Here is a 25,423-nt window from a genome sequence, read left to right on the forward strand (position 1 = left end):
CAACCCTCCATCTCACAAATAGAATTTCCAATAAATGCACTATGAATGATTAAAATACCTCATTCTACTGCTTCTCTGATTCCGAGTCTTCTCTTTGTGTATAACATAATGGATGCCAGCGGCCTTCATTGCCTGAGACACTTCCTTAGGCCTAAAACACACTTCCGCAAAAAAAACGTCCGTATGACACGGTCCGTTTTTCGGGTCCGTGTTCCGTATTTTTGGGGCGTTTCTCCGGTACGTATGGTATCCGCGTGATGGCGTATGCGAGCCGTGTGTGCGTGTGGAATGTCTGTATTGAAATAAAATACGTACGTGTGCTGTCCGTTTATAAAGGCCCGCATTCTTACCCAATTAACGTTGTTAAACATTCATCATGAGATCCTGGTGTTTTTGTTTGGCATCACTTGACCTGATAGATTGGTAACAAGTGTTTCAAATTTTGTGATGAAAAATGGACACGGTTGATACGTGCTGAAAACGGACATACTCCGTGTACGGTCCGTGCAGGCACGGACCCATAGACTAAAGCGGGTCCGTGCCTGCGTGTTGCCGGCCAAAAACTGACATGTCGTCCGTGTAGAAAAGCGCACACACGTACTTACGACACGGACACACGTTCCGTGTGATTTTACGTGCGTGTGCCATCTACCATTTAATAACATGGGTCTCCGTGTGTACAGTCATATGAAAATATTTGGGCACCCCTATTAATGTTAACCTTTTGTCTTTATAACAATTTGGGGTTTTGCAACAGCTATTTCAGTTTCATATATCTAATAACTGATGGACTGAGTAATATTTCTGGATTGAAGTGAGGTTTATTGTACTAACAGAAAATGTGGAATCCGCATTTAAACAAAATTTGACCGGTGCAAAAGTATGGCCACCTCAACATAAAAGTGACATTAATATTTTGTAGATCCTCCTTTTGCAAAAGTAACAGCCTCTAGTCGCTTCCTGTAGCTTTTAATGAGTTCCTGGATCCTGGATGAAGGTATATTTGACCATTCCTGTTTACAAAACAATTCCAGTTCAGTTAAGTTTGATGGTCACCGAGCATGGACAGCACGCTTCAAATCATCCCACAGATTTTCAATGATATTCAGGTCTGAGGACTGGGATGGCCATTCCAGAACATTGTAATTGTTCCTCCACATGAATGCCTTAGTAGATTTGGAGCAGTGTTTTGGATCATTGTCTTGCTGAAATATCCATCCCCTGCGTAACTTCAACTTCGTCACTGATTCTTGCACATTATTGTCAAGAATCTGCTGATACTGAGTTGAATCCATGCGACCCTCAACTTTAACAAGATTCCCAGTGCCGGCATTGGCCACACAGCCCCAAAGCATGATGGAACCTCCACCAAATTTTACTGTGGGTAGCAAGTGCTTTTCTTGGAATGCCGTGATTTTTTGCCTCCATGCATAACACCTTTTTGTATGACCAAACAACTCAATCTTTGTTTCATCAGTCCACAGGAGCTTCTTCCAAAATGTAATTGGCTTGTCCAAATGTGCTTTTGCATACCTCAGGCGACTCTGTTTGTGGCGTGCTTGCAGAAACGGCTTCTTTCGCATCACTCTCCCATACAGCTTCTCCTTGTGCAACGTGTGCTGTATTGTTGACCGATGCACATTGACACCATCTGCAGCAAGATGAAACTGCAGGTCTTTGGAGGTGGTCTGTGGATTGTCCTTGACTGTTCTCACCATTCTTCTTCTCTGCCTTTTTGATATTTTTCTTGGCCTGCCACTTCTGGACTTAACAAGAACTGTACCTGTGTTCTTCCATTTCCTTACTATGTTCCTCACAGTGGAAACTGACAGTTTAAATCTCTGAGACAACTTTTTGTAGCCTTCCCCTGAACAACTATGTTGAATAATCTTTGTTTTCAGATCATTTGAGAGTTGTTTTGAGGAGCCCATGATGCCACTCTTCATAGGAGATTCAAATAGGAGAACAACTTGCAAGTGGCCACCTTAAATACCTTTCCTCATGATTGGATACACCTGTCTATGAAGTTCAAAGCTCAATGAGGTTACAAAACCAATTTAGTGCTTTAGTAAGTCAGTAAAAAGTAGTTAGGAGTGTTCAAATCAAGAAATTGATAAGGGTGCCCATACTTTTGTACCGGTCAAATTTTGTTTAAATGCGGATTGCACATTTTCTGTATGGATGAATTAAATCCGTTTGTTATTCCATATGTAAGGTGAGTGCTATGTGAGGGTGTGATTTTTTTTCTCGCCTAGTGTCCGTATACAATGCGTTTTTTTTCTTAGTGGTTATTATTCTCCAATCATTTACAGGACAGTTTATAGTGTTCAGTGCTACAGAATGGTAATGTATCCGTAAAATCAGACAGCGTATTTATGGTCCTTGTGAAGGACGATTTTTTTTTTCTTGCGCCCATAGACTTGCATTAGCAAGTTTCTGCTGTTTTGCGCCCCCTTATGCAACATGCTGCAATTTTGTTCCTCAGGCCAAATACAGCTATTGTATTTAACATTGGTGCAAGTGCAATTGGATTTTTCAATAATTAAAGAAGATTGTTGCGTGTTTAAAAGAAGCACAATAATAGAAAAAAGAAGCAGAAAAAACAAACCCCAGCATTTATACCAGATGTTAACATAGCTTAAAGGGAACCTGTCAGGTGCAATATGCACCCAGAACCACGAGCAGTCCTGGGTGCATATTGCTAATCTCTGCCTAACCGTCCCTGTATACACTAGCATAGGTAAAGAGATCTTTACAAAAAGTATCTCTAAAGATCTTTTACCGTATGCTAATGAGCTAGGGGACTAGTCCCCTGGGCGTTAGTTCCCCTGGCTAGTCTGCTCCATTAGCATGTTAGTACGTCCCTGTGGGTGTACTAACAAGCTAATGAATGCACAGCGTCATAGGATGATCTCACTCACCTCTCCGCTGCCATCGCCGCCCGACACTGGATTTCAGCTCAGTGCGCATGACCCTGGAGTTTCGGTCATACGCACTATGAAGCCGGGTGTACGCGTCCTGGCTTCAAACTGAAGTAGTGCTCATGACTGAAACTGTGGGGTCATGCAAACTGAGCCGAAATCCAGAGTCGGGCGGAGATGGCAGCGGAGAGGTGAGTGACATCATCCTGTGACACTGCACATTCATTAACATGATAGCACGCCTACAGGCATGTACTACCATGCTAATGGAGCCGACTAGCCAGGGGAATTAACGCTCATTAGCATACGGTAAAAGATCTTTAGAAATACTTTTTCTAAAGATCTCTTTATCTATCTATACTAGTGTATACAGGGATGGTTAGGCGGGGATTAGCAATATATACCCAGAACTGCTCGTGTTTCTGGGTGCATATTGGACCTGACAGGTTCCCTTTAAAAAAGGAGGCAGAAGGTATTTAATTATGTATTATACATTTGTTGTGAAAGTTTTATTGTGAGGTGGAGGGTCGTTTACAAATGTATTTATTTTGTTGCCTACTTTATTGCTGTAACAGAGAACTCATACAGCATGTAAGATATAGACAGCACATACCTTGTCAATACGATCTTGCTTACATGGAAAGGAAAATGTAAATCCCAGGGGCAATGGGGCCCCTTTAATTCCCATGTAATCTAGGAATTCTGCGATACATTCCACAATATGGTCAAACAGCTGGAATACAATAAAGGGCTGCAGTTAGTGATTATGCCATGGTAAAATATTATCTGTTGTGTTTGGGGCTGGCCATAGTAGGGTTGTTACGCCTGTGTAGTCAAAGGGCTTATCTCATTATTGAAGGTGGCATCACTGACCCAGATAATCTGGGCACCTGGACCTTATACCCCCAATTTAATATTTGTTGCCTGAACATGTAGAAAGGCAAATACACAGGACTGAGCCTCGTTCCCTTTAGTTTATCAGGTGCCATTCAAGTAACTGGCGGCATTATTATTTTACACTCATTACTATCTTTACAGACACTGTATAATTATCATTTGGCCACTATACAATGCAGGGGTGATTATCAATAGATGGTTGTGCACTGGGTTTCTCACCAACTAAGGTCATCTCTGCTTATAGTAAAGAGGTGGTCTGACATTTTGAAAATAAATAAAATCAGCAACAAGTAAAATATAACAAAAATAATAAAAACAGCCGATACGTGATAACTGCAGCCAATCAGCGGCCTCAGAAGTCACATTAGAGCCATAATACCAGTAAGGTCTCTGTCACACGTTCGTGCCTCCGGTACGTGTTTGGCAGTTTTTTCACGTACCGGAGACACGTACACACGTGGACCAATGTTTTCCTAATGTATTGGACACACGTAAGTATTTTTGAATGGAACGTGTGTCCGTTCCGTACTTACGTGTGTCCGTGAGTTTCTCACGCTGACATGTCTGTTTCTCTCCAGCATCACGGGTGTCACATGGCCCGCACCCGTACCACACGGATGTAGTATGGATGCGGTCCCGTGTGACACGCGCCGGAGAAAACTCACGTGTCAGAGAAAAAAAAAACAAATCTTTACTCACCTTCTCCAGCCCTCCTGTCTCTCCCGCTGCTGTCACTTGATGCCGACCGCCACTCATTATGCTCATTTAATATTCACTTCACTGCGGTCGGAAGCAGCAGCAGCAGGGAGTCGGCAGGGCTGGAGACCGAAGATCAGTACCCTGGACAGCAGCAAGGACCACGTGAGTATGCAAATTACCGGTTCTCCGTGTGTTATCGCAGATAGCACATGGAGAACACACGTGGCCCGCACGTACCGGAGACACGTACTTACCAAACGCATCACGCAGGGAAAATACATGTCTCGCGGAATGTGCGTGATTTCCACGTATGTGTGGCACAGGCCTAACATGGCACGTGACCATTGAGGCTACAGACTGGCGGTAGTGATCCCATGCTAGCCTCTTATACACAAAGGTCACGATTAGGGATGATCGAATACCTCAAATATTCGGCTTTGCGATTTTTTTCCGAATAGGTTGCCGCTATTTGACTATTCGAGAATATTTGATGCGCAATGTAACGCACGTTGCGTACATTCACTGCAGAAATTTCTGCAGCGATCTGAAGAGCACATGTGCGCTTTAAATCGCTGCAGAAATGTCCGTAGTGAAAAAAAAAAAAGCCGATTCCATGCGCTCTGCCTGCAGCTCCTGCCATAGACAGAGCAGGAGCTGCCGGCAAAGCGCACAAAGAAGTGACATGTCACTTCTTAGAACGCAGCGCTTCGGCAGTAGCCGAAGCGCTGCGCTCTAAAACGCCACGTGCGCACGGCCCCTGCACAATCTCCATAGATTGTGCAGGGGACGCAGGACGCATGCAGTTACGCTGCGCTACAAAGCGCAGCGTAACTGCATGTATTTACGCAACGTGCGCACATAGCCTAAGTCTATGAGAAACCTGAATAACAACTATTCAAAACTATTCGGGCTTCCCATAGACTTACATTGCACATCGAATATTTGCATAGCGGCGACCTATTCAGAAAATATTTGGGAAGCCGAATATTTGAAGTATTTGATCATCCCTAGTCTCGATGGCTTCCGGCTGATCAGCACAGGATTGAAGAAGTAAGTACTTTTGTTTTTCTTATTTAATAACTTTGCAGCTATGACTTTTTAAGGGTTTTTACCCCCTTTTAAATTTTGTAAGTATTAACATTAATTCTAATGTTACATGAAATATTAAAAAAAATATGAATTGCCTGTATTCAATGTCACACATCACAGTTTGAGAACAGTTTCTTTTTTTACTCAGGGTTTCCCTTAATACAATTATGTGATAGTATACAGTACACACTATTAATAGCTATCTGTACTTACCTCTTCCCCAGTGCCTTGCATTATTTCTAGTGGTATAGCAAAGATCTTATTATACATCCTTACATAACGTCTTCTTCTACTCCTGATTTTAACTAGTAACACCCGGAAGTTTGTTCCTCCTAAGTCCAGAGCTAGAAAATTTCCATTCTCTATAATATAAAGTAGAAATGTAAAATGATCAATGTATAAATTTGTACTGGTCACAACCACTACCCGACAGACCACAGCTCATCACCCAGAAACTGTATTCTACAACTTTTTGATAGGTGACAGCATGTTTTCTTATATTGACCATACGGCCCCCTGTTTCTTGGTGAAATTCTGCAGCTGCTACTAGATGGCGCTCTCTGCATAACACCTTCCATTGTATTCAATAGGAACTGTATAAATCTGTACTCTCTGCAAAGTGACAGATGCAAACAAATGGAATATCACCAATTAACTCGGTAAATGCAAAAGATACATGGGATTTTAATACTAAAATATATCAGTAAACGTAAAAGAAAAGAAAGGGGCCTTTATGAATGTCTGTCTGCTCCTGGGATGTTTTACTGAAACATAAGCAGACTTGGACTTGAGTTAAGTGATCTCAGACATACAGCGGCAGAGCTTTCCCGTAAAGTAAGAGGGCATTGTACCAGTTTGAGCATGTGAAACTGGCAAAATCATGGAATAGTGGCTGCAGAGCTGAGTAAAATATAGTTTTTATTTTTTTATTTCTCCTTTTCGTTGCAAAGATATTAGCTTGTAAAGTTTAGGTTCTAATTTATGATATAATTCAATTGGGCATAAACAGAGATTTGTCTCTGGAGCGTGTACTTCTTTTCCTGTATGAGGTTGACCAATCATGAGCAGGCAGAGTCATGCAGGGGATAGAAAAACACACCGTCCTCTCCTCTCTGATCTCTGCAGCTACTGTTCAGAGATTTAGCAGAGCTGAGTTATGTATCATTACAAACACTTCCAGATCTCATTTCACAGTAATCAGTATGGGGAGAGGGTAACAGCTGACAGCACTGTGACATGAGATTTGTAAGTTTGTAATAATACATAACTCAGCTGTGCCGTATCTCTGTGCAGTAGGTGAAGAGTTATGTATTATTACAAACCATTCTAGTGCTGTCAGCTCTTACCCTCCCCCCACACTGACTGCTGTGAGATGATAGCTGAAGGTGTTTGCAATGATACATAAATCAGCCTTGCTGTATCTCCACACTGTATCTGTAAAGATCAGTGAGGAAAGGAGAGTGTATCCTTTTTTTCTCCTGCATGATGCTACCTGCTTATGATTAGTCAACCTCATCAAATGAAAGAATTAATCCAATCTAGTTGTTTTGGAAACTACTTTTGCCATCTGTTGCACAATGGCCCCAAGTGATGTTTCTTCAATTTTCTGTTGAAATGTGTTTTTTTTTCCATGTCTTTAGTATATGCACATTATTAGATGTGTCCCTTTTAAAGTTGTCTTTTTTTCTTGACAACTTTGCTTATCCAGATACTTTACTCAGATTTATGATCTGCGACTTTTACCAAATGTCGCATTTTTTGATGTGTCTCATTCCTGTCCCTGCCTAGAGAAAGGTTTCTGGCAGACCTCTTATTTTGGTTCATTTTAAGACAAAGGTTTTGTGACTTTTATGCACTAAAAAGTTGCAAAAAAAAGATTAAAGATAAAAATAAAAACACAATGGGAAAAAGACCTCTATATCTCATACCCAGAAAAATGGCACCACTGCTTTACTACACTCACTAAAGGCAGCCATCAATCCTCCCTCACAAAAATGGCAGTTAAACTGCTCCATAGAATATATTATGTCCTGGCTAGGCTTAAACTTCTGTACCCACATGTACCAGATCAATGCTTCAGGGGCTGTGGCATGATTGGGGATATATAACACAAATGGTGGGACTGACAAGAGCTCAACCCTTCTGGAACAATGCGCACGTGTGCGCTCTGCACCGCACCTAAAAGGTGCGCTTCAGAGCGCCGCTGAAAAGCTCCGTTCTGAAGCGCATGGTGCCGGCAGAGAACGTGCGCTCTGCATGCAGCTCCTGCCATAGACAGAGCAGGGGCTGCTGGTAAAGCGCACGGAAGAAGTGACATGTCACTTCTTAGAACGCGCGCTTCTGGCAGCAGCCGAAGCGCTGCGCTCTAAGACGCCAAGTGCGCACGTCTCCTGCACAATCTCCATAGATTATGCAGGGGACGCAGGATGCATGCAGTTACGCTGCGCTACAAAGCGCAGCGTAACTGCATGAATTACACACACGTGCGCACATAGCCTAGGAGATGAGCCAGAGGGACTATCCAACAAATCATTCCGTAATATTTGCTACATTACTATGGCGGTGAAAATTCACCTTGCCTCTAAATGGAAAACCTCTCATTTGTCAATTCAGGCAGTGAGGGATAGGCTTGATAAGATAATATTATATGAGTGTATAGATGCAACACGGTTAGACAACTTGGAACTTTCTCAAGTATTGCGCCTATCCCCATGAGCCACTCCAGCCTTGAGAAGCCCATGAATATGTAGCTTTGACCCTGGTGAAATGGAATAGATGCAGGTCAACTCTCCCACCGCCCCACTCTTCCCCTCCCCCTCTTTCCCTATAATCTCTATGCAGTGGCGTAACTAGAGTTTGATGGGCCCTGCTGCAAAGTTCAGACTGGGCCCCCCCTCCACATACACCGACACTTGGGGTATAGGATAATGACGTTGATACTCGGGCTACGGGATAATGACGCTGACACCTGGCTCTTACCCTCAGCACTCAGATTTCCCATGATCTGAAATCCCTCTATCAGCACCCAGCTTTCCTATGTTGTGATATCCATCTTGTTCTTGGCACCCAGCTTCCCCATGCTCTGCTAAACATCATTCCCTCAGCACCCAGCTTTCCCATATCAGATCATGTGAAAGCCAGGTGCTGAGAGAAGATGTATAGCAGAGCATGGGAAAGCTGGGTGCTGAGGGAAAGAGCCTTTTCCCCTCTGCACAAAATGTTCCTATCCCCTACTTGTATTTTTGTCACCCTAGTATATAGTTCTCCAAATACTATAATGGCTCCCACATAGCCTTCCATATAGTATAAAGGGTCCCACATAACCCTTCATATATTAGAATGCACTTCCATAGTACTCCATGTATTATAATGCATTTCCCATAGTTCTTCATGTATTATAATTCACCCCATAGTCCTCCATATATTATACTGCACCACAAAGTCCTCCATGTATAAAGTAGCACTCATAGCCCTCCAATTATTATAATGACTTTCTCATAGTTCTCCATGTATTATAATTCACCCCATAATTCTCCATATATTATAATTTACCCCATAGTTCTCCATATATTATACTGCACCACATAGGCCTCCATATTTTATAATGCACCCCCATAGTCCATGTATAAGGTAGCCTCCATAGTCCTCCATATATTATAATGTAGCCGCCATAGTCCTATATGTATTATAACGCAACCCCTTAAAACTTCATATTGTATTATGCGGCCCCATAGACCTCCATGTATAATGCACCCCTAGTCCATGTATCAGGTGTCCTTCATGATGTATAATGCATCCCCATAAACCTCCATGTATAATACACCCCTATAGTCCATGTATAAGGTGTCCTTCATGTTTATTATGCAGTCCCATAGACCTCGATCTATAATGCAGCCCCCCAGGCCCCCATGTATAATAATGCAGCCAGCCTCCCCAGGCCTCCATGTATAATAATGGAGCCAGCCTCTCCAGGCGTCCATGTATAATAATGCAGCCAGCCTCCCCAGGCCTTCATGTATAATAATGCAGCCAGCCTCCCCAGGCCTCCATGGGTAATAATGCAGGCAGCCTCCATGTATAATAATGCAGCCAGACTGCCCAGGCCTCCATGTATAATAATGCAGCCAGCCTCCCCAGGCCTCAATGGGTAATAATGCAGCCAGCCTCCATGTATAATAATGCAGCCAGCCTCCCCAGGCCTCCATGTATAATAATGCAGCCAGCCTCCCCAGGCCTCGATGTATAATAATTCAGCCAGCCTCCCCAGGCCTCCATGTATAATAATGCAGCCAGCTTCCCCAAGCCTCCATGTATAATAATGCAGCCAGCCTCCCCAGGCTTCCATGTATAACGCAGCCTCCCCAGGCCTCTGGCCACCGTGTACTCACTAATTTATATATAAAAAACAACAACAAGTACTCACCTCTTCTCCTTCCCCCGCTGCTGTCCTCACTTCTCCTTGTTTCACTGCTGCTCCGTCCTCGCCACTGTCCTCCTTACCCCGCTGCTCCGGTCAGCGTCCTCCTGCCCTGCATGCCTCAGCACAGCAGTCACAAAGGAGTGACGTCATCGCGCAGGCACAGGGAGAGAATGATGATGCAGAGAGCTGCGCCGGCCGCTCTATGCTTTGTCATTGCTGTGCGCGATGATGGGGGGAGGGGGGTGCCCTGTGCAGCCGCTACTGACACCGGGCAGGGGGGCCCTGTTCCACCGCCACTGACACCGGGCACGGGGGCCCTGTGCCACTAATAGCGGCAGCGTGGTCTGCAACAGATTAGCACAACTCCTCTCTAACTGAAAGGAGTTGGCTGCTGATCTGCTGGGCCGGGTCGCAATGGTGACCCCTGCGACCGTGGTAGTTACGCCCCTGTCTCTATCTCAGTCTTTTCTCTTTTTACCTCTCCCAATGTATCTTGTATTAGATTCTCTGTTCTTTTCTCTTTTTTTAATTTTTAATTTTCTTTTTCTTGTTTATTTTTCTTATAATAAGTACTTTTACTCACAGGAACTCCGGATAGGGGAAAGTATTATTTGAAATGTTTGTATTGTATTGTTAAAAAATCAGTAAAATATTTGAAACTAAAGATAAAAGTAAAGAGTGTTTTTGATATTGTGCCAAATTCATGAACTGTGTGCGCCATTTTAAAGGATTTGGCACAAAAAATTTGTCTGCAAATATCACAAGATACAAAAAGGAAAGCGACTTCAATTAATTGCAAATGACTGTTTGGGGCCTATGTGTCTAGTTAATGATAAAAGATGAAACTACAGAAATGACCTGTCCCATCTGGTGTCCCATACACGTAAGTTGGTAACATCTTCACAGTTGCAGAGTCGTGTGTTTCTTTCTTAAGCCCATATTTTAACTCTGTAATCATCCTTAATTTAATGTCTGCGAGTTTCTCATCTGATATCTGCAGCTGCTCCAGAATCCCATCAATCTGTTTGCGTTGTGAGAGCAGCCTGCAGGCCACCGCTGTCACCATCGCCGCTCCTTTACCGCTGCCGCTCTCGGAGAGAAGGAAGCGCACGTCACAGTTAGGAAGCAGCCTTCTTACAACCTTGTGTAATCGTTTAGCATACCTGGGAAAGAAATGATTTGGGAGTTATTCTTCATAGTGTGCCATTATTGTGTATGTAGACATATACAAAGTTATCAACCAATCCAGAGAAAAAAGATGACCAAAAAAGCCCAATTGCAAAGGTGAATCTTTATTAGGGTATTCGGTGAGCGGCACAATAGCAAGAGGAGCGCTGACATCAGGGATTCCCAGATCAAAACAGAGTGATTGTTCACTAAGTCAATAAAAATTGATAGATACATATACACAGTATAGAGAGATGGTGACCCTATACCTAGTGTAGACATAAATGTCGATGCTATCAAGCATGGGTAAGAACAGCCAACAGGATCACAGGAAAATTTACCAAAGTTAATATAACTAAATAGACCGGAATTGTATTTAATAAAGAGTAGCAGTGGCTGATAATACAACACCCAAAGCCAAGAGATCACATAAGGTCCAAAGGGCAAATGCCCATCATGGATTATACATACCAAGGGAGATTCGGGAGACCGAGTGCCAGCGTCCACCTGACGGCCGTTTCGGCGTGAAAAGCCCCCTGACGAAGGCTTTTCACGTATGTATGTCTAATGACACTTGAGTAGCATGCATATAATTCTTATATACAGTATATTATTTAAATAGCAATTTAAAGCTTCACTGTCTCTTTAAGAAGGATCAAAAGGTTTTCTTGTTGCATTTTAACTCTATCAGGGGGTCACATTTTTTTTTCTAACAAGTGCCATGAATAATTTGGAGACTTTCTTATATACTTGATTAGGACATGCTGCTCTGTAAATAAACACTAAATACTCCCATACATATTTGCTTAACCCCTTCACAATCCGTTTTTGCGCTTTTTCCTTCCCTCCTTTTAAGAGATATATTTTTATTTTTCAGTCCACATAGCCATATGAGGGCTTTTTTTTATGGGACCAGCTGTACTTTAGAATGACACCATTTAATCTATGATGTGATGCACTGGAAAGTGGGAAAAAAATTACAAGCGTGTTCAAATTGCAAGAAAGTGCAATTCCACAATGGTTTTTTGGGGTTTTTCATTTACCATGTTCACTATACAGTCATGGCCAAAAGTTTTGAGAATGACACCAAAATTATATTTTCACATGATCTGTTGCCCTCTGGTTTTTAATTGTGTTTGTCTGATGTTTACATCACATACAGAAATATAATTGCAATCATATTATGAGTACCAAAAGGTTATATTGACAGTTAGAATGAGTTAATGCAGCAAGTCAATATTTGCAGTGTTGACCCTTATTCTTCAGGACCTCTGCAATTCTCCCTGGCATGCTCTCAATCAAGTTCTGGATCAAATCCTGACTGATAGCTGTCCATTCTTGCATAAACAATGCTTGGAATTTGCCAGAATTTGTTGGTTTTTATTTGTCCACCCGTCTCTTGATGATTGCCCACAAGTTCTCAATGGGATTAAGATCTGGGTAGTTTCCAGGCCATGGACCCAAAATCTCTATGTTTTGTTCCATGAGCCATTTAGTGATCACCTTTGCTTTATGGCAAGGTGCTCCATCATGCTGGAAAAGGCATTGTTGGGCGCCAAACTGCTCTTGGACAGTTGGGAGAAGTTGCTCTTGGATGACATTCTGGTACCATTCTTTATTCATGGCTTTGTTTTTAGGCAAGACTGTGAGTGAGCCGATTCCCTTGGCTGAGAAGCAACCCCACACATGAATCATTTCAGGATGCTTAACAGTTGGCATGAGACAAGACTGGTGGTAGCGCTCACCTCTTCTTCTCCTAATAAGCTGTTTTCCAGATGTGCCAAACAATCGAAAAGGGGATTCATCTGAGAAAATGACTTTACCCCAGTCCTCAGCAGTCCACTCCCTGTACCTTTTGCAGAATATCAGTCGGTCCCTGATGTTTTTTCTGGAGAGAAGTGGCTTCTTTGCTGCCCTCGTTGAAACCAGGCCTTGCTCAAGCAGTCTCCGCCTCACAGTGCGTGCAGAAGCACTCACACCAGCCTGCTGCCATTGCTGAGCTAGCTCGGCACTGCTGGTAGTCCGATCCCGCAGCTGAAACAGTTTTAAGATACGGTCCTGGCGTTTGCTGGTCCTTCTTGGGCGCCCTGGAGCCTTTTTGGCAATAATGGAAGCTCTCTCCTTGAAGTTCTTGATGATGCGATAGATTGTTGACTGAGGTACAATCTTTGTAGCTGTGATACTCTTCCCTGTTAGACCATTTTTGTGCAGAGCAATGATGGCTGCACATGTTTCTTTAGAGATAACCATGGTTAACTGAAGAGAAACAATGATACCAAGCACCAGCCTCCTTTTAAAGTGTCCAGTGGTGTCATTCTTACTTAATCATGACTGATTGATCGCCAGCCCTGTCCTCATCAACACCCACACCTGTGTTAATGGAACAATCACTAAAACAATGTTAGCTGCTCCTTTTAAGGCAGGAATGCAATGATGTTGAAATGTGTTTTGGGGGTTAAAGTTCATTTTCTTAGCCAATATTGACTTTGCAAGTAAATGCTGTTAAGCTGATCACTCTTTATGACATTCTGGAGTATATGCAAATTGCCATTAGAAAAACTTAAGCAGTAGACTTTGTAAAAATTAATATTTGTAGCATTCTCAAAACTTTTGGCCATGACTGTACAGTAAAACTGACCTGGCAGTACAATTCCCAAGGTCAGTATGATTACATAGATATCAAACTTGTATTAGGTTTTTTTTATTTAAATAGTGAAAACAATGTGTAAATTTGTAAAAAAAACCATTTTTCTTGTGTCGCCATTTTCCGAGACCTGAAATACCTTACATTTTTGGGATATAGGACTGTGTGAGGGCTTATTTTTTGCGCCCTGACCTGGTGTTTTTACTAATACCATTTCAGATAGATATAATGTTTTGATCGCTTCTTATTGTATTTTATTTCAATGTTTCGGAGGCAAAAAAGAAAGGTAATGCTGGCATTTTGTTTTTTTTCCCATTATGCTGTTTATAGATGAGATTCATTTATTTTATATTTTAATATATCATACTTGTACAAATGCAGTGCCAGTGATACCAAATATGTTTGGTTTTTTTTTTAATTGATTTTTTAACGGGGCAGGAGAGAGGTGATTTGAACTTTTTTTGTATTTATTCTTTTTTTTAAAAAATATTTTTATATACTTTTTCCTGTATTTAATAGTCCCCTTAGGGGCCTTGTGTTATCATTTAATTGCTTTTACTATATTGTTAAGTATAGCTAAAATAATGATCTGCTATGAATGCCAGCTAAGAGCTGGCTTTAACAGAAGTATGGTAATGATAGACAGGCATGGGGGTCTTCAGCAGACCTCAGCTGTCATGGCAACTCATTGACACCCCACGATCAAGTCACAGGCACGCCGATGGGCACGTGGAATGACACCCCCTACCACTGACGCCTGTTAAATACCACTGTCAGAGATTGCCAACAGCATTTAACAGGTTAACAGTCATGGCTGTTAATGGCACACAATAGGTGATTAAATCAGCCGTCATCTGCCGGGAAAGATGCGGGCTTGCATGCTTGCTGGCACATGATCTTTGACATACGTGTATGTCAAAAGTCGTGAAAGGGTTAGAGTTTGCCACTCTTGCCAATTTTGGCGAGATTGGCTAATTATTTGTTAAGTTTGGAAGAAATGGTAAATATAACTATCGGTTAAGCAAGTATTTGACTAATAGCTATTTCATTTGTATGAATTTGTCTAAAGATGATAGAAATGGACAATTTCAATCATTAAAAATGTATGTTGAAGAAATTTAACATTGACTTGTCATTTTTGACAACCACTGACACTCCATAACTGTTGGGAATGAAGTCATTTGAGTTTACATTTTTCATCTGATAAAGAAAAGATCTTCCATCTACGAATTATCTCTTTGAAGAAACTTTCCAGAAAGAGCTTTCCTCCTTGGCCCAATATAATTGACATAGAAAAAATGAAAATTTCAGGCTCACTACTAGTACTGGTGCTTTGAGGGAAACAAATTACTGAATATATCTATATATCCCCAGCACACACAATGAAAATAGAGGACAAAATATGAATGCAAGTGACTTTATTTTGACAAACTGCAAAAAGGTGGACCTTGACTAAAGCAACACCCCAACGTTTCGGCTTTTACACCTTTTTCAAGGTGGTTGCGTCATGTGCAAAATCAAGACAGCGCGGGTCACTTAGGACGACCGTATCATAGAAGTGGAAGGAAGGATCATCACATTTTGCAGTAGGCGGTCACAGTGGTGAATGGACAGTGAGACAGGTATGGAGGGTGAAAGAGCACCTGCAGAATGAGCCCAGGGAGCGCAGAATGAGCGGTGTATATGGCGGCAACGGCGGACCGCCATTCTGCGCTCCCTGGGCTCATTTTGCAGGCGCTCTTTCACCCTCCATACCTGTCTCACTGTCCATTTACCACTGTAACCGCCATGGCCAGGTTAAATGAATGTAATGGACAAATGTGTATAGCTGCCTGGTTAAAGCAATCGATTACCAGATGGGCATTTGTTCAATGGTTCAACAATCAACCTCCTACTACTGTACCTAATGTGTGTGACCACCGTAATAGTTACTTTCCAGGAATGCACTAGATGGTGAAAGTATTACCATGTGTTTATTATTCTAGGTATATAAAGTTATTCCATATATGATTACTTACTGGGGATGTGTTCTATAAACTGTGCCATCCATTCCAACAGTTGTCCTCATCCTATCCAACTTCTTGTTCTCACGAAGTCGTGTCAGGATGGCGGCAAGAGCAGCAGCACATAGGTTGGCTGATCGGAATGATACTATAGTGGCGACATGCTGTACTGCAATGCAGTCATCCTCGGATATTTCCAGGCCAAGGTCAAGTAGTATTTGTCTGGTGTTAGCTAACCCTTCATTATATCTGCAAGAGAAAGAAGAAAGGTATAGATAGGGATTGCTAGATGTCCATACCTTGTAGTTTCTCTATAAGGATGCATGTATAAAGCACTCTTCACTTTTCCATGGCAGCCACATGACTTGTTTCGATCTTTCCCTTGGTACGGAGAGCATTAGAAACCTTGCCACCGAATAGAAGACCTTTTTTTGCCATGCTTAGCAGAATGAGTCTGACGAGTTCTCCCATGTACAAACCACTGATCATCTTCTCAAATCTGTCATAAAACAAGACACAATGGCGATTTTTAGAATAAAACAACATTTTGAAATCTCAAAAATTACAATATAAAAGTGTGAGACTCATGAGTCATGACCCCCACACATTAGACTAAAGTTGGCTGAACTTGTTGATATTGATGGGTTCTACAAACAATCTAATGTGAATAGGGTTGAGATAGTTGGGAGAGAAGTCGATTGCGCACATGTTCAATTTCGGACTGTCCAACATACTGTTCTCCCTGAAATAAGCCAACCACATGACATATCAGCAGGCGACTTTCTCGTAGAGAACACAAGAGCACTTGGCTGAGTGAGCGTGCCTGTGTATAGGAGAGTCACCCAAGCAATTGAACAAGGAATCAATAGGCCAACGGACATCTACGTTGTATGGCCAGCCAAAGGTGCTCAAACTAATGGGAGAGTGTCAACAGCTATCCATTCTCACCCCTCCATACACAGATCATCTCATCTGAGCACTCATGTTGTTTCCATTACGGATTGGAGAGAAAACACCTGCCAGACACTTTTGAGAAAGGATTCTCTCTCTTGAGAACAAAAGGATCTGGAGTTTAAATTTAAAATACTCAATCATTATCTCCACAAAACTTGTAAGGAGACCCAAATACACATCAGATTGTTCTCCAAAATTAGTGGTTCCTGTGAACATAACCTATTGTTTAAGTGAAGGGCAGGAGTTACTTAAAAACAGAATAGGGGTGAGCCTATTGTGGCCCATAGGAAAGGGCGCCTGCTAGAGGGAAAATGTGTATGTAAATACGTATGAATTTTATGGGGGGGGTTGTGCATTTGTGCATAAAACAGGTTATCCTTAAAGAAGAACTCCTACAAATATTTGTAATGTAATAAAGGGCACTTTACACGCTGCGATCTCGCTAGCGAGATCACTAGCAAGCGTACCCGCCCCCGTCGGTTGTGCGTCACGTGCAAATCGATGCATGTGGCACACATCGCTTACACCCATCACACGGATTTACCTTCCCTGCGACGTCGCTCTGGCCGGCGAACCGCCTCCTTTCTAAGGGGGTGGTTCGTTCAGCGTCACACGGCAACCGTCACACGGCAGCCGTCCAATAGAGTCGGAGATGAGCGGGTGGAATATCCTGCCCACCTCCTTCCTTCCTCATTGCCGGTGGACGCAGGTAAGGAGATGTTCGTCGTTCCAGCAGTGTCACACATAGCGATGTGTGATGCCGCAGGAACGACGAACAACCAGCGGCATGCACCACCAACGATGTTATGAAAAGGAGCGACGTGTCAACGTTCAACGATTTTTGACGTTTTTTGCGATCGTTGATCTTCGTTCCTAGGTGTCACACGCTGCGATGTCGCTAACAACGCCGGATGTGCGTCACTAACGGCATGACCCTGACGATATATCGTTAGAGATGTCGCAGGGTGTAAAGCACCCTAAAGTGTGCTAAAATACTCATTGCCATCTTCCCTGGTTTCCAGCATTGCTCTAGTTTTTTCACTCATGTGACTGAAATTCCAACTCCCCGGATCACACTAGTGTTTATGTGAGAACTGAAATTGGCTGTTTCAATGTAATCCTGTGGTGCCTCGTTCTGACACTCCATAGACTTACATTGTAAAAGCCACTTCTGTCTTACACATAAACCCTAGTGTGATCCGAGGAGTTGTAATGTCAATCACATGAGTAAGAAGAGGAAAGAAGCAGCGTGGGAAACTGGGGAAGATGGCAATCTCTGAGTATCACCGTACATTACATACACATGTCAACAGGTTTTTCTAGCCAAACTAATCCCATCTGTGTATGGGGAGGGTCTTCTATACTACGATGAACAGCGCAGGGGCGAGCAGCCGGAGTGAAGACTGTTCGCGTGCTCAGTTGCCAGTCATCCTAGTGAAGAAGACGGTCTGTATCTGTTGTGATCTGCGGACTACATAGATCACACTAGACACTGACCATCCTCCATCTCAGGAGCTTTATGTACTTGCACTGTCACAGGGAATGACTATGCCTCCACCAGTGTGCGGTCAGGGAGGCCGGTCACTGAAAGAAGAGTGACCTGTCAATTACTGACAGGAAACAGGCGGGGAGTAACGAAGAGAAGCAGCAGAAAATAGTTGCACTGCCCGCCCACTGCACTTGGGGCTCATTTACATAACAGCTCAACAACACATTTCTTTGAAACAAACACAATTGTCTACATACAGCCATGGATGTTATTAGCATTACTGTGCCCATACACAGTTGGCATTATTTTAGGGTAGAAAAAACTGATGACAACATGTATTTCTGACAGGCTATCTTATATTACTATGCTAAGTGTTACTTATTTGTACCTGGATGATGAGATAATGAGCTAAGTAAGTACTAGGAAGCTTTTTTTCTTTAAAGGTAGAACATCTCACCTATCGGGCATATAGTATGTGCATTATTGCTTAATTAAAATACCACTCCAGTGGGGGGTTTTTTATTCCACAGTAAGGGCCCCGTTACACACAGAGATAAATCTTTGGCAGGACTGTGGTTGCAGTGAAATCATGGACATATTGTCCCATTTGTACACAGCCACAAACCTGGCACTGATTGTCCACAATTTCACTGTAACCACAGATCTGCCGCAGATTTATCTCTGTGTGTTAAGTGGACTTTAGAGTGGTGCTTAGATCCTTAAATTTGGTCCCTTGTCTTATAATCACCCTCTGGCATCTTCATTTGTTGTTAGTGCTGCTCTGATCAGTCTCTAGCAACTCAATCTAAGTCTATGAGAGCCTCGTTCTGGCAATGTTTTGGTTCTCATAGACTTGCATTGACAGTTTGTGATGTACTTTTGACTTCCTGCCAGTCAGACATTAAGGGCACAATATGGCACCGCGGGACTGAAGCAACGCTGAAAAAAGTTGAAGATGCCAGTGGTTGAGTATAAGACTGTGGTCAGGAACTTAGGGGCACTTTGCACACTACGACATCGCAGGTGCGATGTCAGTGGGGTCAAATTGAAAGTGACGCACATCCGGTGTCGCAGGCGATATCGTAGTGTGTAAAGCCTTTTTGATACGATTAATGAGCACAAAATCGTCGTAATCGTATCATCGGTGTAGCGTCGGTCATTTCCATAATTTGGAAATGACCGATGTTACGATGTTGTTCCTCGTTCCAGCGGCATCACACATCGCTGTGTGTGAAGCCGCAGGAGCGAGGAACATCTCCTATCTGCGTCCTGCAGCTTACGCCAGCTATGCGGAAGGAAGGAGGTGGGCGGGATGTTTACGTGTCGCTCATCTCTGCCCATCTGCTTCTATTGGCCGCCTGCCGTGTGACGTCGCTATGACGCCACACGACCCGCCCCCTTAATAAGGAGGCGGGTTGCTGGCCAGAGAGACGTCGGAGGGCAGGTTAGTGCATGTAAAGCTGGCGTAGCGATAATGTTCGCTACGCCAGCTATCACCATGATATCGCACCTGCGACGGGGGCGGGGACTATCGCGCTCGGCATCGCAAGCATCGGCTTGCGATGTCATAGTGTGCAAAGTACCCCTTAGATTTAAAGCACCACTCCAGTGCTGAAAAAAACAACGCAGGATTGGTGCTTTCAAATGAAAAAAAATCCCTCCTGTCCATATCACATATATAAGAATAAATATACTTAGAAATATAAATATACTTACAGCTGCTTGCCAGGATTCACTGACCCTAAGTCTATTTCATTATCAAAATCTGTTCTTATGTCATCTAAGACACCATCATCTCCAAATGCTCCCCACTCTGTATTAATGCACATCCTGCCCTCATCGCCTTCCACAAGGTCAATATTACTCAGGTTCTCCATGTAACAGGCATTTGTTCCAGTCCCTACACAGCAAGAGAAAATGAATGTTAGGAGATCGATCATGTGCATATTACTAATATACATTGATAAAAACCAGAGAAACACGAGTATATTGCATGCAAAAATGATTTTATTGATAACAATGGCAATTAAAAAACCCCCAAGGGGTTAAGGAGAAGTGAAGAAAGAAAGTGAAAAAAGGGACCAGGAAAAATGGTTGTAAGCCAATCAGGGGTATAAATATGTCCGGCCAATACAGGGACAGTAAATACAATAAATTGCACAAAGCCCAGGTAAAAAGTTAAAAGGACGGACACAAGTTAGATAAATAACATATATAAAGTGCCTGTGTATTAAAGGGATGTAAACAGAGACTGTATGTGCATGCCAGAGCTAAAGTGCTAATAGTATAACCGGCGCCTCCAAATAAAGGTGCACAATTCAGTAATAATAGAAGTCTCAAAAGACACAGGCAAACATCAGAGTATATCAGCAAACCATAGATCCTGGGACCAAGGGAAAACACCTACGTACATTTCACAAGAGTGAGGTAACCACCAGCTTCATCAGGGAAAGAAAGAATAGTGATATTCTTTCTTTCCCTGATGAAGCTGGTGGTTACCTCACTCTTGTGAAACGTACGTAGGTGTTTTCCCTTGGTCCCAGGATCTATGGTTTGCTGATATACTCTGATGTTTGCCTGTGTCTTTTGAGACTTCTATTATTACTGAATTGTGCACCTTTATTTGGAGGCGCCGGTTATACTATTAGCACTTTAGCTCTGGCATGCACATACAGTCTCTGTTTACATCCCTTTAATACACAGGCACTTTATATATGTTATTTATCTAACTTGTGTCCGTCCTTTTAACTTTTTACCTGGGCTTTGTGCAATTTATTGTATTTACTGTCCCTGTATTGGCCGGACATATTTATACCCCTGATTGGCTTACAACCATTTTTCCTGGTCCCTTTTTTCACTTTCTTTCTTCACTTCTCCTTAACCCCTTGGGGGGTTTTTAATTGCCATTGTTATCAATAAAATCTTTTTTGCAAGCAATATACTCGTGTTTCTCCGGTTTTTATTGACTTTGAGTATGCTTTATGCCCCTTTAATTAAAGGGGCACACTATATGTAATCCCTATGGAAATTGTTATTAATATACATTGATTGTGGGATTATATCTTTTTTCTTTCCTTTCATAGTGACTATAAATGGAACTTGTTTTACTTTGATGGTGCTGGATGTCAGCGGCAGACATACCATTGTCGCAACCTGGGCAGCCCCAAGAGGCCCGCGAGATAAGGGGCCCCTTCTACATCCAAAAGATGTGGAACTGTGCATTATGCTGAGCTATGGAATTACAAAGGGCCCATATACTGTTCTTGCACAACTGTCCGCTTCTGTTAGCATCTGCCCCTGCTGGCTGTGCAGCCATAATATATGACGTGAACTCCACACTCTTTTCTTACAGATGAGGCATACAGCAATGTTGTAGACACCGAACCTTTACAATGGCACACAAGGGCCCAAATTACATGCTCATATCCACCATAAATGTATAAGACCAAAGAAATCCATTCAAATTTAGAAATAAACTAAAGCGCTTGTCTCAATAGAGCAAATTGCATAGGGCATATCAGATGAATATACCACCAAAGATTGATTGGCAGGGCTACAACCATTGTACCTCCCACTGACCGTTAGAAAAAAAAGTGCTGCAAAATTCTACAATTACTTTGTTCTTTTGATTAAAAGGGGTTAAGGTAGGAGCTCCAGCTAATGGGAAATGCCACTGTCTCCAAGAGCAAAGACATCAATGTTAAAGATATCAAGTGCCAGGAAGTATTAGATATTGATAATAATAACTTCCCAGTTATTTGCCATATGGCTGTAATACTGAGTGATGTTACATCTTGTCCCATTGAAACACCGATACAAACATTGAGTAAGCTCTTTTACCTACAATAACGCCAACCTCACACAACTGGTCATCATATCCACAGGTCATCATGGTGCCGACTGTATCATTAACCAAAGCCAGAACTTCCACATTATTGTTCTAACAAGAGAAATATGTTCACATGTAAATCAACAAGGGAGAGAATATTGTGTAAAGCTGGTATATAATACACATAAAAATCAACCATAATGGTAAAGTAATCAAACAATCTGTTATACTTAAAGTGAAGGTAAGATGATATAATCGGATATCTTATTCCTTGTCTAGGACAAAACTATTATACATATCTTACAGGCAACTGAGATCTTGATGGCCATAAATCAGGGTTGAATGGTGTACCATATGTGGCCCTCAAGGTAATTCAATATAGCCTAAACCATCAGGACACAAAAATATGTTTTATGTATGGCTGCAAATGTACAGATACAGGTGCCAGGGGAATGGAGTCTTAACCAATGTTGGGCGATCCAAAAAAGACTATATGAAAGGCTGTCTGTGTATTCAACTCTCGCCATAGTAGAATATGAGAGTTGTGAAATGCTGGGCTGTTACTACAATACTCATGATCTTCAATGTGAGAGCGACATGCATGGTCTTCTCCATACCTGAAATTCTTTGCCTCCTTCCTAGTTCCTAGAATTGTAACCTGCACATATCAGACATTTATAGTATATACTTTTGACGTGCCATACATATTTCAGATGGCAAAAGCCAATTTTAGAATATTTTTTCTGCAGTTCAAGATGATAATATGGCCATCCATGAACCAGAGATGAGAAAAGCTTGTGCATTCTCGCTATAAATAATGATTATTTTGACGTACCTTTTTCTTCTTCAGCGTTTTCCTCAGTGTTTTTACTACATCAGTTTGGTGAACTCCTCTTACTTTATAATCTTTGGTCCATGATAATAAGACCCCCTAAACCAAAGAGGATAAAACTGATTTTAGTAATGTCTGCCCCTATTGTACACTAAACATTTCCATCAGTCTTTTAGGAGTGTATGGATTGACACCAAATACATTTTTAATTGAAGATTGGGTACAGAATTCTACATATTCTCTCAAAAGAACAAAATATGTTTGTTTCTTTATTTCTGGTCAAGACATACAGTACAGACCAAAAGTTTGGACACACCTTCTCACTCAAAGAATTTTCTTTATTTTAATAACTCTGAAAATTGTAGATTCACATTGAAGGTATCAAAACTATGAATCAACACATGTGGAATGAAATACTTAACAAAAAAGTGTGAAACAACTGAAAATATATCTTATATTCTAGGTTTTTCAAAGTAGACACCTTTTGCTTTGATTACTGTTTTGCACACTCTTGTCATTCTCTTGATGGGTTTCAAGAGGTAGTCACCGGAAATGGTCTTCCAATAGTCTTGAATGAGTTCCCAGAGATACTTAGCACTTGTTGGCCCTTTTGCCTTCACTCTGCGGTCCAGCTCACCCCAAACCATCTTGATTGCGTTCAGCTCTGGTGACTGTGGAGGCCAGGTCATCTGGCGTAGCACCCCATCACTCTCCTTCTTAGTCAAATAGCCCTTACACAGCCTGGAGGTGTGTTTGGGGTCATTGTCCTGTTGAAAAATAAATGATGGTCCAACTAAACGCAAACCGGATGGAATAGCACGCCGCTGCAAGATGCTGTGGTAGCCATGCTGGTTCAGTATGCCTTCAATTTTGAATAAATCCCCAACAGTGTTACCAGCAAAGCACCCCCACACCATCACACCTCCTCCTCCATGCTTCACGGTGGGAACCAGGCATGTAGAGTCCATCCGTTTACCTTTTCTGCGTCGCACAAAGACACGGTGGTTGGATCCAAAGATCTCAAATTTGGACTCATCAGACCAAAGCACAGATTTCCACCTGTCTAATGTCCTTTCCTTGTGTTCTTTAGCCCAAACAAGTCTCTTCTGCTTGTTGCTTGTCCTTAGCAGTGGTTTCCTAGCAGCTATTTTACCATGAAGGCCTGCTGCACAAAGTCTCCTCTTAACAGTCGTTCTAGAGATGTGTCTGCTGCTAGAACTCTGTGTGGCATTGACCTGGTCTCTAATCTGAGCGGCTGTTAGTCTGCGATTTCTGAGGCTGGTGACTAGGATAAACTTATCCTCCGCAGCAGAAGTGACTCTTGGTCTTCTTTTCCTGGGGCGGTCCTCATGTGAGCCAGTTTCTTTGTAGCATTTGATGGTTTTTGCCACTGCACTTGGGGACACTTTGAAAGTTTTCCCAATTTTCTGGACTGACTGACCTTCATTTCTTAAAATAATGATGGCCACTCATTTTTCTTTACTTAGAATTCGTATTATGGCAAGAAAAAAGCAGCTAACAGTTATTAAACCTGACAGGGCACACCTGTGAAGTGAAAACCATTTCCGGTGACTACCTCTTGAAGCTCATCAAGAGAATGCCAAGAGTGTGCAAAGCAGTAATCAAAGCAAAAGGTGGCTACTTTGAAGAACCTAGAATATAAGACATATTTTCAGTTGTTTCACACTTTTTGTTAAGTATTTCATTTCACATGTGTTGATTCATAGTTTTGATGCCTTCAATGTGAATCTACAATTTTCAGAGTCATGAAAATAAAGAAAACTCTTTGAATGAGAAGGTGTGTCCAAGCTTTTGGTCTGTACTGTAGATTCTTAACAATGCATAATTATAATGTAAATGAAAAGTTATGCAACTGTCTAATATACTTTAGATTTCAGTTCCTCCTCATATTACCAGCTTCCTGTCAGTAAATGAGAACTTTATTTGGTAGAATTTGAATACTTTTTTTGTTAATTAGAATTTGCTATTGGTTACTTAAATATGGTAAAGTCCGGTATAAAACTCAATAAATGTCTAACCTCATCGAGTCTGGTCTGCTTGCAAGGAAATGACAAGGTGAAACCGAGTGGAAGCTTTTCTGTTATCTGTCTTTTCTTCATGAAATCACCCAGACAGTCCGCAACGTAATCAAAGAGCTGGAAATGCACAGAAATGTGAATATGAATAATAGTAATTGCTTAGATGTAGTTTATTATTATTCTTTATAAAGACATGTAGTATTGTGTGAATTGTAGTCAGACTTACTTCCGCTTTGCTTCCATTTATTATTTCACTGGGCGTTGGATAGAACTGACTTTCCATTTGAACATTCTGTTTTCCATCTTCAGATACTTTCACCCTAAGAACTTTGAATTTTGAACCTCCAAGATCTAGAGCAAGGAAGTCCCCCTTTTCTGTACAGCAAAAGATGGAGAAAGAATTTGGGGTCAAAGTCAGGCTCAATTGAATTGCTTAGATG

General features: G+C 42.0%; 1 protein-coding gene across 1 annotated transcript in view; it reads right to left on the minus strand.

The window, feature by feature from the left end:
* Nucleotides 1–25,423, minus strand: part of LOC142313369 (hexokinase HKDC1-like) — a 55,801-nt gene that overhangs the window by 16,690 nt on the left and 13,688 nt on the right. The window contains exons 3-12 of the mRNA XM_075352385.1: nucleotides 25,210–25,358; nucleotides 24,984–25,100; nucleotides 22,948–23,043; nucleotides 22,124–22,223; nucleotides 20,000–20,183; nucleotides 16,184–16,339; nucleotides 15,856–16,089; nucleotides 10,885–11,189; nucleotides 5,820–5,968; nucleotides 3,535–3,654 (exon numbers count right to left, since the gene is read on the minus strand). Of these exons, the coding sequence (XP_075208500.1) occupies nucleotides 3,535–3,654; nucleotides 5,820–5,968; nucleotides 10,885–11,189; nucleotides 15,856–16,089; nucleotides 16,184–16,339; nucleotides 20,000–20,183; nucleotides 22,124–22,223; nucleotides 22,948–23,043; nucleotides 24,984–25,100; nucleotides 25,210–25,358 (1,610 nt within the window). The remainder of the gene's footprint in view (nucleotides 1–3,534; nucleotides 3,655–5,819; nucleotides 5,969–10,884; nucleotides 11,190–15,855; nucleotides 16,090–16,183; nucleotides 16,340–19,999; nucleotides 20,184–22,123; nucleotides 22,224–22,947; nucleotides 23,044–24,983; nucleotides 25,101–25,209; nucleotides 25,359–25,423) is intronic.

This window comes from Anomaloglossus baeobatrachus, chromosome 5 (assembly GCF_048569485.1).
Source record: "Anomaloglossus baeobatrachus isolate aAnoBae1 chromosome 5, aAnoBae1.hap1, whole genome shotgun sequence".
NCBI lineage: Eukaryota > Metazoa > Chordata > Amphibia > Anura > Aromobatidae > Anomaloglossus > Anomaloglossus baeobatrachus.